The 14,273-nt window shown below is 39.8% G+C and overlaps 1 protein-coding gene across 1 annotated transcript; it reads left to right on the forward strand.

Moving 5' to 3' along the window:
- The first annotated feature begins 6,136 nt into the window (after nucleotides 1–6,136).
- Nucleotides 6,137–9,499, forward strand: LOC127547364 (lithostathine-1-alpha-like). The gene is made up of 6 exons (XM_051974246.1): nucleotides 6,137–6,295; nucleotides 6,666–6,750; nucleotides 6,951–7,087; nucleotides 7,300–7,437; nucleotides 8,804–8,915; nucleotides 9,202–9,499. Exons 1-6 carry the CDS (start codon nucleotides 6,152–6,154, stop codon nucleotides 9,267–9,269), a joined length of 684 nt encoding a protein of 227 aa, XP_051830206.1. The 5' UTR covers nucleotides 6,137–6,151; the 3' UTR covers nucleotides 9,270–9,499.
- The last annotated feature ends 4,774 nt before the right edge of the window (nucleotides 9,500–14,273 follow it).

Genomic DNA, 14,273 nt, shown 5'->3' on the forward strand with positions numbered 1-14,273 from the left:
AGAAGTGGAAGGCAGGACTCCTGGGGGTGAAACAGGATAGAGCCTTTCTTATCCAAGAGGATGGGGAGTAGAACAGAAATTCAACAGGCCATGACAACATAAAGGCAGAAGGGAAATGTGACTGGGATCAGCTGAGAAGGGGGGGTATCCGTACTCATAAGGAAGAACAGGAAGTTCTAGAAGGGTCTGAAAAGCCCCCCAGGCCTGTCAGCAGTACCCAGCTTAACAGGAATGGAGCCAGAGCTTGTTTAAGGAAATATGTCTTTAGTTGTTGCTAAGGGCAGTACACCAGAATCTAGAACTGGAATCCAGAGACTCGGTTTCAGGTTTGAACTGTACCACTTCATAGCTTTGCGACTTGGGGAGCCAGATGGCTGTCCCATCTCCCTCCCCTGGAGCTTCCTCCATTTCTGCAGAGCCCCCTAATCAATAAACACTCATTATGGGTTCTCAGCATCTGCATCATTCTGAATTCTCATTCACACTCCACATTCACAAGAAGCTGCCCAATCTCTTCTTGTTTGTCTCTATATTTTTTCACTATAGAATCTCTCACTCAGGCTTCTTTCTTTCTACCCACTTCCACCATGGAAATTCAAGCCTTTCATCAGGGGATTTTGGTGTACTCCCCTAAGCGATCTACTTATAGCTAAGAAACCTATTAGACATAATGCTAGATTGGAAGTCAGGAAGACATGAGTTCAAATCCAGCCTCAGACCCTTACAGTCACTTCATCTTTGCTGCCTTAGTTTCATCATCTGGAAAAGGGGAGAAATAATATCACCTAATATGCACATAATGGAATATTATTGTTCTATAAGAAATGATGAGCAGGCTGACTTCAGAAAAGCCTGGAAAAATTTTACATGAACTGATGTTGAGTGAAGTGAGCAGAACAGGAGAACATAGTGCACAGTGACAGTAAGATCATGTGACGATCAACTGTGATGGATGTGGCTTTTCTCAATAACATGATCAAAGATAATTATACCCTTAGACTTAGGATGGAAAATGCCATCTGCATCCAGAGAGAGAACCATGGAGACTGAATGTGAATCAAAGCACAGAATTTACAACTTTTTAGCTTGTTTTTTCTTTCTCGCGTTTTTCCCCTTTTGATATGATTTTTCTTGTACAACATGACAAATATGGAAATATGTTTAAAAGAATTGCACATATTTAACCTATATCAGATTTCTGACTGTCTTGAGGGAAAGGCAGGTAAGGGAAGAAGGGAGAAAGATTTAGAACACAAAGCCCTACAAAAATGAATGTTGAAAACTATCTTTACATGTATTTGGAAAAATAAAATCAATATTAAAAAATTTTTTAAAAATAAGATCACCTATCCTTTGGGTTTTTTGTAAGGATCAAATAAGACAATATATGTAAAAGACATTTGCAAGCTTTAAAACACTACAGAAAGATTAGCCAACAATTGGGGTTGAGGGACTTGATATAGCTAGGAAGTGTTAAGTGTCTGAGGTCAGATTTGAACTCAGGTTCTTCTGACTTCAGGGCTGGTGCTATTCTGATTAATTCTTCTCCCACTCTAACCCACTCTTCACAAGGCTGCCAAAGTGATTTCCTAAAGTGCAGTCATGCACTTTTGTACTGGAATGACCTCTAATGCCTTTCTAGGGTCTCCAATATCATGTATTTTTTTCATTTCAAGCCCTTTCCACCTGGCCCCCATCTCCCTTCCAGACTACTTGCATATTACTCATTTGCTTTACGAAACCATCCAACTAACATTTTTGCTCTTCCTCAAGGGTGATACTCTTACTTTCCGCCTGCCTTGCTCCTTTGCTCTTATGTTCCTAATAATGCTTTTTTTAGAATTTAGGTCCTTTAGTCTCCTCCACGGCTCAGTTCATGTCACTTTCTTCCCAAAGCTTTTCCTTATTCCTAGACCATCATGCTGCTGCACTGACTGCCCCACCCCCCATCACCTTGTATCTAACTAAAATAGGAAGGCTATTTGCCATATAGAATACAAGTGTCTTAAGGGCAAGAAATATTGTTGTATCCCCAGAATCTAAAAACAGATAGGGAGGTGACAGAAACAGAAGATGGCCAGAGTGGGAGCTGAGAATGAGACTGCTCAGAAATAGCATCATCTTGTCTAAGGAGGATGAACCTGGTTGTCCAGGAGACCCATGGAGAGCCATGTGTTTGTGATAGACACAGCACAGCAGGGGAGAAAGGAGAAAGTGGATTAATATAATGGAGGCAGAAATGATGCCGTGTAATGGCCAGTCCAGGTTCCCAAAGGAAACTCAAGGTCATCAAGTCTCCCAAGCTACATGAGTCATCGGTTTCACTCAGCTCACTTCTAGAAGATTGTATTCTTTGCTAGTTGCCACGTTGGAATGGAATCTTAGTAAAGGTGACTAAGAGACAGCAATAAGTGGCAATTGGTACCCAAAGACATGTCAAGAACGTGCTCAGGGGTCTCAAGTTCAGTGGAAAACCCTCTCTCTCCCAGATGATAAAAGACATGTCCTGTACTAGACTACCTGCCATCTAGGGGAGGGGATGGGGGAAAGGAGGGGAAAAGTTGGAATAGAACATTCCAAAGGATCAATGCTGAAAAATTACCCATGCACATGTTCTGTCAATAAAAAGCTATAATTTAAAAAAAGAAAATATTCATGCCAATTATGACTTATGATTTATTATTTATGTCATAATAAGTGCATTAGCATTTGGGGGTAACACTATGTGCTTTTATAGTTTCACTATATGTAATATATGTGTACATATATAAAACATTTAAAATATGATTTTAAAAAAGATAAAAGACATGTCCTCTTTAAAAGAGGGGTCTCTTATAGGTGGTAAATATTGCATCCTCTTAGATATTTTTAATTTCTTTTATTTTTGTCTTTTGTTTTATTTAATGTCTTTTATTTTGGCACCAGAGTGCACAAAGCACTGTGTCTGGAGTCAGGAATATCTGTGTTCAAATCCAGCCTGGGAACCCTGGACAAATCACATTCTATGGTCCGCAGGCCAGATGCGGCAGCTGAGGACATTTATCCCCCTCCTCCAGGGCTATGAAATTTCTTTATTTAAAAACAAAGTTTTTGTTTTTACTATAGTCCGGCCTCCAACAGTCTGAGGGACAGTGAACTGGCCCCCTAGTTAAAAAGTTTGAGGACCCCTGACATAATCCATTTGTCGCAGCACTGCTTTTCTTTATGACAAAGAAGGACACGATATAGGAAGGAATTAACAGTTAATGTCTATGGAGTAAACCATGAAAGGTATCAGTAAGACTTTAACAAGTGTCCTTCATTCTTGAGGAGAACTAATGACATCACAATGGTGATAGCTTAACATGGGAGTGAACTGGATCTGAGTGAGATGGAGCTACACAAAGCTCACATTTCCCTCCAGAGGCAGAGAGTCCTGAACTTGGAGGTGTGAAGGCCCGAATTCCAGCCCTGATTCTTGTTAGTGTGTCTGAATCCCTTCACTTCTGCTCTGAGCCTCAGCCTCCAAATCCAGAGAAGGGGCACGAGAATACTTGTAATATCTACATCACAGGGTAGTTATAAGGCTCAAACAAAAGAACACACTTAAAAGTGCTTTGAACTGACATGCAAAGGCCAGGGATTGTAATATATATAATATATAATCACCTCACAAGATGTGCCCTGAGTTTCATTCCTGGCACTGTAAAATTCTTGGTGTCATATTATTGCTGCTGGATGACACAGACTAGGTAATGTCTAGGCATTTACCAGTAAGTAATCTTGGACAAGTCATTCTAATTTTAGTTTGTCTCAGTTATCTCTTCTGTAAATTGGGCATAATAATAATAATAACAATAATAATAATAATAATAACACTTACTTCCCCATGATGTCGTAAGAATCAAATGAGATAATCAGGGTAAAGGACTTAGCACAGAGCTTAGCACATAGTAAGTGCTACATAAATGTTAACTATTAGTTATTATTGCAAAAAAAGAAAGTTTTGAAATAATTTAAGATATTTTTATTTACATAGCATAGTAGAATGGTTAGTATAATACTCACAAAGCAAACAAAACTTGTCTGTTACCAATATATCTTAACCTCAAAATATGTATTGGAAAGAATTCAACAAAATGGTTGCTCTTTATTGGGAGGCAATTTTGTGTGTGTGTGTGTGTGTGCGTGTGCGTGTTTGTGTGTTTAAATTCTCCTTTAATATTGCCAACTTAAACACTGACAATGCTATGGTTATCACAGCAAAGAACATCGTTCCATGAGTAAATGAAAAAAAAATCGCAAAACCAGTTACTGTCATAGAAGATTTACCCTACATTGATCCAATGAATCAATCAATAAACCCTTACCAAGTACCTACCATGTGTGGTAAGCATTGAAAATACAAAGACAAAAACAGGCTCTCTCCATGTTCCCAAAGGAGATTGGATTGTGTGTATGAGAATAAAGTAGCTGTCCCATACCTGGTTCAGATTGTTCATTAAGAACAGTATCTTTAATACCCTTTTTAATACCTGTGCCATTGCTAACTACCCACAATCTGGATCATTATTTTCAAACAAGTCAGCTGGCGGGAGGGAGACCATATGTTATACAATCACCCATAAATCACAACCTCTTCATTGGGAGACAGTCTGCATTTGTGTCTGGAAGCAACACTGAGTACGTAGACTCTGGCATATACTACTAATAATAGCTAATATTAATATAGGATAGTTAGGAATTAGAGAATTGTATGAACTGGTACAGAGGGGAGAAATCAGAACCAGGGAAACAATAAATAACAATGATTAGAACTTTGTAAATAAAGGCTCAGCAACAACAAAAACCAAAGCTAGTACTGTGCTATTATAATAAATGGGTTTAGCTACACCCAGAGAAAGAATTCTGGGAGATGACTATGAACCAATACATAGAATTCCCAGTCCCTCTATTTTTGTCCGCCTGCATTTTCAATTTTCTTCACAGGCTAATTGTACACTATTTCAAAGTTCGACTCTTTTTATACAGCAAAATAATGATTTGGACATGTACACATATATTGTATTTAACTTATTCTTTAACATATTTAACATGTATTGGTCAACCTGCCATCTGGGGAAAGGGATGGGGGAAGGAGGGGAAAAGTTGGAACAAAAGGTTTTGCAACTGTCAATGATGAAAAACTACCCATGCATATAACTTGTAAATAAAAAGCCACAAAATAAATAAATAAATAAATAAATAAATAAATAAATAAATAAATGGGCTTGGCCCCAAAAAGGAGTTGAGAAAAAGGCAATTTCCTTTTTGCAGGAGTGGGGGCCTATGGATGTGGACCATCAAAAATGTTATCTGACAGTTTCTATTTTGGTTCACCTTTAATTGATGGAGAGTGCTGCTTCCTCTCATATCTTCCAAGAGTCTTTTCCTTCAGTAATCTGAAAGGGTTGACCTCCTCTACCTTTCCTGTCAGGGCTGGAAGTCAGAAGCCCCTTGAGAAATGCAAGGTTTCAAGAGAGCACTAGAAGATGCAAAGAGAACTTCAGAACTCTCCTCAACTCCCAGTCTTTCCACAGGGCAGATCATTCATCTCCATCCATGAGGAAAGAGTCTCATACCACTGGCCTTTGGGACAAGGGTTATATTTTCTTTATTCTTTAAAAAAAAAAAAAGGTATGTAAGGGGGGAGAAATGAGAAACAAAGATGTCAAGAAACATGAAATGTATAAGAAAACTTTAAATTAAAATGTGTACTAGGTCACTTGGGAACAGTTAGATGCTTTTCTCTGCCCTTTTCTTCCAGGGCTACATGATTCCAGGAATGAATATACAGAAAGAATATGGACTCACCTTTGGACCTTTGGACCTTCCTTCCATTAGCCTGGCTCCCAAGCAGTGTTTCTCTGCTCTTTTAGGATTCTATCACACTTCCCTCTCAATCCCAATTAAGAAATTTGTGAAAGGTGATTTGCCCTTGGATCTATTTCCAGCATTATAGGAATGGGCAGCAGGAGACCTTCAGAAAAGGGACTCACCCTGTGCCCCTCCCAGGACAAACCTTTGTCCCCGCGTCTTATGAAGAGGCTGTTGCCAGTATGTATCTGCTACTTGGGAGACTTCAGATAGATGCCAGGAATATTGCTCATCAGCATATGCACTCTGACCCCATATGAATTTTCCGCCTCCTCCCACATTTCTCAGCTCCTTATTAGCTATTTTTCATTCCTGCCCGTGTCACCTCCCCCTGAATCCAACCTATAAAGGTCCTGTCACAGGCTGCTCAGACACACCATCCCTCAGCCCTGTCACACAGGTAAGTGGAGGATCTGAAGAACAAGGATGACCTGGGATTCCAGAGACTCTGCTTCCTCTGAATGGAGGAGCATAAATCTTGGGGTGGGGGGTGCTGCCTTTGGGAGAAGGGCTGGCAGATGGTCATCCTGAAAGTGGGATGGAGTGCTACGCCAGGCAACCATCAGCTTGTCTGCTATTCCCAGAGGCCCCAGTTTCCCATAGATCTGAGGAAGGGGGGGAGATGTCACAAGAATCTGCCCCCAGGTCTGGAGGGCGGAAGAAAGCGAGCACAGAAGATCTTTTGTCTCCCCTTTCCCGATCCCATCTCTGAGATCTGCTCTGGGTCAAGGTGTTCTGTACCTTAGAGTCTGGGCTTTCTGTCCCTTCAGACTGAGACCATGCTGCCCCAGATAATGGCCCCCAGTTTCTCCAAGCTGCTCCTGGTCTGCCTGCTGCTCGTAGGCCTGGAATGTGGTGAGTGCTTCTTGTCCTTCCTCCCTGACTTGGGATGTGCTTGGGGACAGCCTCATGGTTATGTAGAGAGAGGGAGAACAGACTCATGGGGAAAAAGGAAGAAGGGGAAGAAGAAGCAAGGAGGAGAGGGACATTCAGGAATCCCAGAGGGCAGTAGCTCCAGATCTCTGCTCTCTAGTCCCTTCTCATCCCTCTTTCAGGTGAGACTGCCTCTACTGCTGCTGCTGCTGGTGCTGCTGCTGCCTCTTTTCGGCGGGCCTGTCCTGAAGGGTCCAAAGCATTTGGTTCTTACTGCTATGGCTTGTTCAGTATGTTAGAGACCTGGGATGCTGCAGAGGTTGGTTGGGGAAGGTTCCCAAGCAGGGATGGGGATATCCGTTTTTTCTCTTTTATCACAGTGCCCCTTGAGTCTTAGTCATGGACATTTAACCCTTCCTCTGTCTCTAGGAAGGTCCCACACTCTCCTCTAGTTCCCTGAAGATGTGATCTCTGTCTTGTCTCCTATTCTTCACCTTATATGAGGAAAACTCTCTTCTCTCTTCCCCTAAGGTGAACTGCCAGAGCCAGACTTCAGGCCATCTGGTTTCCCTGATGAATGAGGCAGAAGCTTCCTTTGTGGCCTCTCTAGTGGCTGAGAGCGGAGGCAGCCGGTGTGGCATCTGGATTGGTCTCTATGACCCTAACAAGGTTTGTCCTGCAGACTCTGCTAGTCCTTTTGCCTGCCCAGATTATTAGAGAAGGGGATGGGGGCCTGCTCAGAAAACATCATCCTCTTCTCCTTTGGAGCTTTAGGAAAAGGGAATTGGAAGGAGGTGAGGGGGCTAAGGAAGACCATTTCCAGTGGTATCTAGCTTTTATGACTCCATCCAGGTGTCTCTAGTCAGAATCAAGCTATCCAAACTCAATTTATTTCACACACATGCCCCATACCTCATTCAAACTCCTATTTCTTCTCATCATGGCTATTCACATTATTGGAGGTCATGGTCTCCATCCTAATGGAAATAAAACATAAAATCACCTCACTTTTTTTTTAGAGAACCAAACAAATGATAGATAAGGGAGAAATGTTCATAGTTGGTAAAGAAGAACATGTTAACCCCTTAGAAACATATTAATACCTCATCATCTGTTATATTTTCTAAGCTATAGGGAAGAGATTTGAGGCTAGTAATGTAATATTTTCTCTGCTGATATAAAGGATAAGGAGTTGATTTCTCCCCCTTCTCCAGATCATAGATTATAATTCCAGATGATGAGGAGCTAATGTGTTGCTGAGCAGTTAACACCCTCTCTTTCTCACTGTGACTTGAGAGAGTAATATCTGAAACACTAGACAGAGGCTAGCCTAAGACTCCATTGGCTGACCAGGACTGTCTGGGCTGTAGATGATCAGAGTGGGGACCCATCAGTATGGGGGAAGTTAGGGAAGGCTTCCTAGAGGAGATGGGCTTTTTATTAGATCCTGCAGAGAATTTGAAAGCTCTTCTAAGACCAGTTAGTCCAGTCTTTGCACCAAATAGAATTACTTCCCCCCATATTAAATTCAAGTGTACCAAGTCTTCTAGAAAAGACAAGGAGAGAGGAAGGAAAACAAAAGTATCTCCCCTCAATATGAGTGAAGTGGATACTTCTAATCCCCAATGTGTTAATTAGCAAATACAGAGAGTTAGGGTCAAGGGGAGGCATTTGTGATACAAGGAATTTTGATGGAGAAAGGGAACCGATCATCTCCAACATGAGCCATTAGGATTTAAACAAGTCTAATTGTCAGGAAGCCTTTTTTACATCAAGATTAAATTCTCTTTGCAATGTACCCCCATTGCTTCAAACTTTGATCAAGAGCAACAAGGCTAATCTGACTTCCATATTATACGTCAGGTCCTTGTATCTAGGATTTTAAGGACTAGCTGATTGGATTATTTGAAATTCTAAGAGGGAGATGGGATCTGGAAACACTGAGTGGGAAAACAAATGTGGGGAATTTTGAGGAGAGTGAGGAAAGATTGTGTATGTTTGGAGGGGTTCTCTAATCACTGCCTTCCCCCTACAGACCCGGCGTTGGAAATGGAGCAGCAATGCCCTGTTCACCTACCAGGCCTGGGCTACAAAAGCCCCAAGCAATACCAGTCCTGGATACTGTGCGACCTTGACACCAGAAACAGGTGAGACAAAAAAAATTACAAAGAAACTCTGTGTATTTGCTAACTAACACATTGGGGATTAGAAGTATCCACTTCACCCATATTAAGGGGAGATACTTTTGTTTCCCTTCCTTTCTTCTCCTTGTTTCTAGTAACCACAAACCTCTAAGCAGCTTTAAGTTTGCTAGTACTTTGGGGGTCTGGGAATGCTTTGAATCCCAGGGCTGGGGGTTAAGATTACTAGGCCGTGGAACCACAAATTCCAGTATACCTGCTTCTCAGCATGATGAATCATGTCTTTTCTTAGGATTCAAAAACTGGAAAGATCAACTATGTAGCAACAAAAACTTCTACATCTGCAAGTTCAAATCCTAAAGATTACAAGACAGGGAAAGGAGTTGGAATTCTGCATTCGTGGGATCAAACCTTGACCTCTGAGGAATCTGGCTCTAGGCTCTCTGTCCTAATATGTATCTTCCTTTTGTAATTGCCCTTCAGCCCCTTCCCTTTCCTATAGGGAATATCTCCTTCCTCCATTTACATTTCTTTGAGGGCTGCCTGGTATAAAACACCAGGCAACCAGAATAAACCATTATCTTTTCTAAGCTTCTTTGTCTGGTATCATATTTGTTTGAAGACTGATTATGGGTTATGGTGTGTGTGTGTGTGTGTGTGTGTGTGTGTGTGTGTTTCAGAAGATGGAGATCTCATGATATGTAGGAAGGGGTACCTTTTCCATTTTCCTCCCAGAAACAATATTCATTCACTCACTAGATATTTGTTGAGCATTTAATTTATATCTGACATGGATAAATAAATAATAATAAATAAATAAAATGACATGGTCTCCTGGAGACCAAAGGGAACACCTCCCCAATACTGTGGCTTAGTAAATTGATTTTGTGAACCCAAGCATAAGAATTTATACTTATCCCTATTAATTCTCAGAGTCATTCCAGAGACTTAGTTGGTTAACAGCAAAGATCACAATTTAGTTTGTCTGGCATAGGACTCCTTTTGTCCCTACTCTTTTATCTTGAATTTACTCTCAAAGTAAGTTACTTACACCTTATCCCTTAGAGGGACAATTAACACTCAGGTTTCTAGCTACTATTGTAGTTCGCAAAGGTGCTTCCCATCAATATTCATCCAGGTAGATATAAGTTTTTATTGATTCTTTTTCAAGAGATGGGATTATTTAAATATTCACCTTCCTGTTCTGTTAATCTGAGCAGTAAATATTCATCTATTTCCTGTAGATTGTCAGATTTATTGGCGTATGATTGGGCAAAATAGTACCTAATACTTGCTTTAATTTCATCTTAACTGGTGATGAAAAAATGAAGAATGAATTCAATTCCTTTTTATTTCCATTTTACTTTCTCCAGAGGTCTATCATATCCAAGATTTCTAAGATAAATAAAATTATCTCCTTAAGTTCTTTCTTGTTAGTTCTGAGAGGAAACTTGAGATCCCTTACTATGATAGTTTTATTATATTTCCTTCTGTAGCTCATTTACAGACAGAGAGAGAAAGAGAAAGATAGAGAAAGAGAGACAGAGACAGAGAGCCACAGAGATAGATAGAGATAATGATGGCCCAACTAAATCTTCAAACAAAAATGATACACCTTTACGAACTACAATAGTAGCTAGAAACCTGAGTGTTAATTGTCCCTCTAAGGGATAAGTTGTAAGTAAGTTACTTTGAGAGTAAATTCAAGATAAAAGAGTAGGGACAAAAGGAGTCCTATGCCAGACAAACTAAATTGTGGTCTTTGCTGTTAACCAACTAAGTCTCTGGAATGACTCTGAGAAATATCCTAGCTGTTGTTCCATTTTTATTGCCATTTGTCCTTCATTTCCAAAGGGAACCAATGACATCATGGGATGATGTCTTGACTCCTTCATGAATAAGATTTAAGTTAAGCAGTGTTGCACAAAGCCATGAGTATCACTCTTTCTTTCAGAGTTATTGAAATCTAGTGGCAAGATAAAAGTAAAAAAGATTAGTGATGGTCCAGAATCAGAGGATGACTGTTGCATCTCAATGTCTGACCAAGTTGTAAACACCCTCTATGGATACTGGAACAAAAATTGTTCTCTTTCACTCATTCAATCAGGGGAAATCTTGGGGTAGACATCTGTGTAACTCACTAAATGGGTTTGAGAATTGTTGAGTACTCTCAACCTGGTTTAATCCATCTGCTGAGACAGTTTATAGGATTGTGGACACTGCACATGCTATAGCTTCTTGGAGGTATACATGATAATTGGGGGTAGAAAAGTGGATAATTAGCCTTGAAAAGGGCTTAACAGACCTACACATCACAGTTGCTAGCACTCCCGAATACCTCACACATCCCTGTTCCATCTACAAGCTATAAATATCAAAATCCTGAGGCAAAAATCTCTTATCTCTCAACAGGACATTAGCATAAAAGCTAGAGAATATTTCAGTGCAGACAATAATAACTCACATTTGCATAAGGCTCCAATGCTGCCAAAAAATCGAGACTTTCATTTTTGACTTTGTATACCCAATATCATAGGACACAATAAAATTTTATTGTTTGAGAAGTAGCATTTTACAAATAAGAAAACTGAGGCTTAGAAAATGTGAGTGACTTGTCCATGATCATATCACTCTGGCTGGTGACAGGGGGGACAAAGAACAGCAGGGTTGGAATAACAATGACTTCTTCAATATCTAAGAGTCTAATCAGTACTTAATTCTGCATAGTTCATCTGAAAGCCACCAAAAATGGCTAAAGAAGAAGGCATTACTTCTACCCTATTTCAAGAAATGATGCTGTGTGTCAGCATTCAGCCAGCTTCCATGTGGTTTTTATCTTCCCATGCAGATAGGCAGGCAGGAAACAAGCATTAATAGGACAGTCGTTGTGTGCCAGGTACTGTTCCACCAGATATCAGGCAGAGACTGGTAGGGGCAATGATGAAGAAATGGCCCTGGTCTGTGGGTTCATTACAGAGATAGGACTTACAGACTTATGGGCTGTGTTGCATTTGTGATGAGGAAGAGTCAGCAGAAAAGTTTAGCTGGGCAGCTGGGTCAGCAATGGTCAGTGTTGGACATTAAGAGGAGTTCAAATCCGATATCAGATTTTGCCAACTGGGTAACACTATTTAAGGTCACTTCTTTACAGCAAGTTACTTTCCAGCAAAAGTTTCCTATGCAAGGCTATGTGTGGGAGCCTCTCTAGGCCCATGGGGAAAAGAGGAACAGGGACAGTAGGGAAATGGAAACCTTGAATCAATACTTCTCCTTTTTCCAACTGCCCCCTGACCTTTCTTGGGCTTCATGGCGCCACTTCATTTTAGCGGAACTGGGGGACTCATGAACTCTACTGTGGGTTTTAATGCTCAGGTTATCTGGAGAATAGAACTAAACCTAAAATCATAACCCATTTTATACCTTTAAGGCAAGGAAAATCAACAGGAAGGAGTGGGAGCAGGTGACTCTCTCCGGCTAAGGGAACATTAGTATGTGTCTATTTGCTCTTCAGGCTCAGGGCTCCCTCTGTGGTCTGAGACATGATCAGCTTAAGTCTAACAGTTTTGGGTCATAGGATTATAGATTTACATCTGCAAATGGACATGAAGATCATTGAGTCCAAGATACTCATTTTAAAGATAAGGAAACTGAGGCTCAAAGGGAAAGTGATTCATTCAAGATCACCCAGTAAGTAAATAGAAGAGGCCAGAATTTGAACCTCAGTTTTCTAAATTTCAACAGAGATTATTCTTGGTTGTTCATTGTCTCTTCTTCATAGACAAAGACAATCCATCTGATTTACTCTTAGTAAATTAACCATGATTCATGTATATGTGCTTTTTAAATAATAATGATTGTTTTCTGATTATATTCTGATTATACACATAATATCACAGCACCTCCTAGAAGAGATCTAGAACCACTCAAAGGAATATATATACAGACATATGTCTAAAGGATAGGCAGCAAAAAAAATGCTCAATAATGCATGGAGAAGCACAAAGAGAGAGGTAGGGAGTAAGTAATAAAAAAAATGAAGAATGATTTGGGACCAGAGTGGAACAAAAGAAAGTAAGCTGGATTGCCTTTTGGAAATCAACAAGCTCTTTTAATGATCCCAAACTTCCAATGGAAGCAATCTTTTCCTCTCCTATCATTGTTGATGACATTGTTTCTTTGAGACACGGTATGCTACAATATCGAAGAATTAAAAATGAATATCCTAAAAGAGAACAATGGTGGTTGTAACTAATGTAACAAAGAACAGATGTAAAGGATGTCCTTAATGAAATGGATAAGAAAAAGAGAATGACTGGTCAGAATGGAAGGGATGACAGGTATAAAGTCAGGGTACTCCACTGGTGTTCTTGTGATATCAGAAGAAATTAAAAAGAGTCACAAACCCACTGTAGTGAATGGTTAAAGAGAAATGAAGACAAAGAGAATGGATAAGCTGAAATGAGGTGCAATATGATGCACATTGTCTTGAATTGATAGGAACACAGATCCATATGAGGATAGACAGCAGCAACTCACACATATTCCATTCCTCTCTTTGGTCCATAGCATGCATTTGGGTTAGGCTGAAGAGCCAGGGTGTGTTTGGGACTAGATGTTGAGTCTTTGACCAAAAGAAAAGGCATCCCCTTCCATTCTTAGGAAATGTCACCAAGCATTTACAGAATCTGAATCTGTGACCTTGATCTCATCAGCTCTCAGGCACCAATGCATGCAGCTCTATCCTAAAGAATGGAAATGCTTTGGAATAAGTTGAGGTCAGTCTAGGAAAACTTGAATGAAGAGAGAAGTAAACAGTTTTGAGGGAAGAGACATCAGAGAATAATACAGAAGAGGAGGATTAAAAAGTCAGAAGGCTTGATGGGCCAGAAAAAAAAAATGACAACAATGAGTCAATATACCAGACTTATGTAATAAAGCTAAAGTAGTCTTTAGGAAAATTTTTTATCTCTAAATAATTCCAACAACAAAAGAGAAGGGGAGAAAACAGATCGGTGAATTGGGTAACTAAAAGAAAATTAGAAAAGCAATTGAAAAAACCAAATCAAAAAACCTCAACTAAATACCAAAGTAGAGATTTTGAAACTCAAAGAAGAGATGAACAAAATTGAAAACAAAAAGTTTAAAAACCATTAAAATGAACAAAACCTAACTAAAAGAGTTTTTTTAAAAGAAATTCCATTCAAAATAATGATAGAATATATAAAATAATTAGGAACTTATTTACAGGACTCGTATACAATTAGGAAATATTCTATAAAAATATTTAGAGAAATTTCATTGTCCATGGGAAAGCAGTGATGATATAATACAACTGAGAACCCAGGGGGCCTTGGAATCCTTCTA

This window comes from Antechinus flavipes, chromosome 2, assembly GCF_016432865.1.
Source record: "Antechinus flavipes isolate AdamAnt ecotype Samford, QLD, Australia chromosome 2, AdamAnt_v2, whole genome shotgun sequence".
NCBI classification, from domain to species: domain Eukaryota; kingdom Metazoa; phylum Chordata; class Mammalia; order Dasyuromorphia; family Dasyuridae; genus Antechinus; species Antechinus flavipes.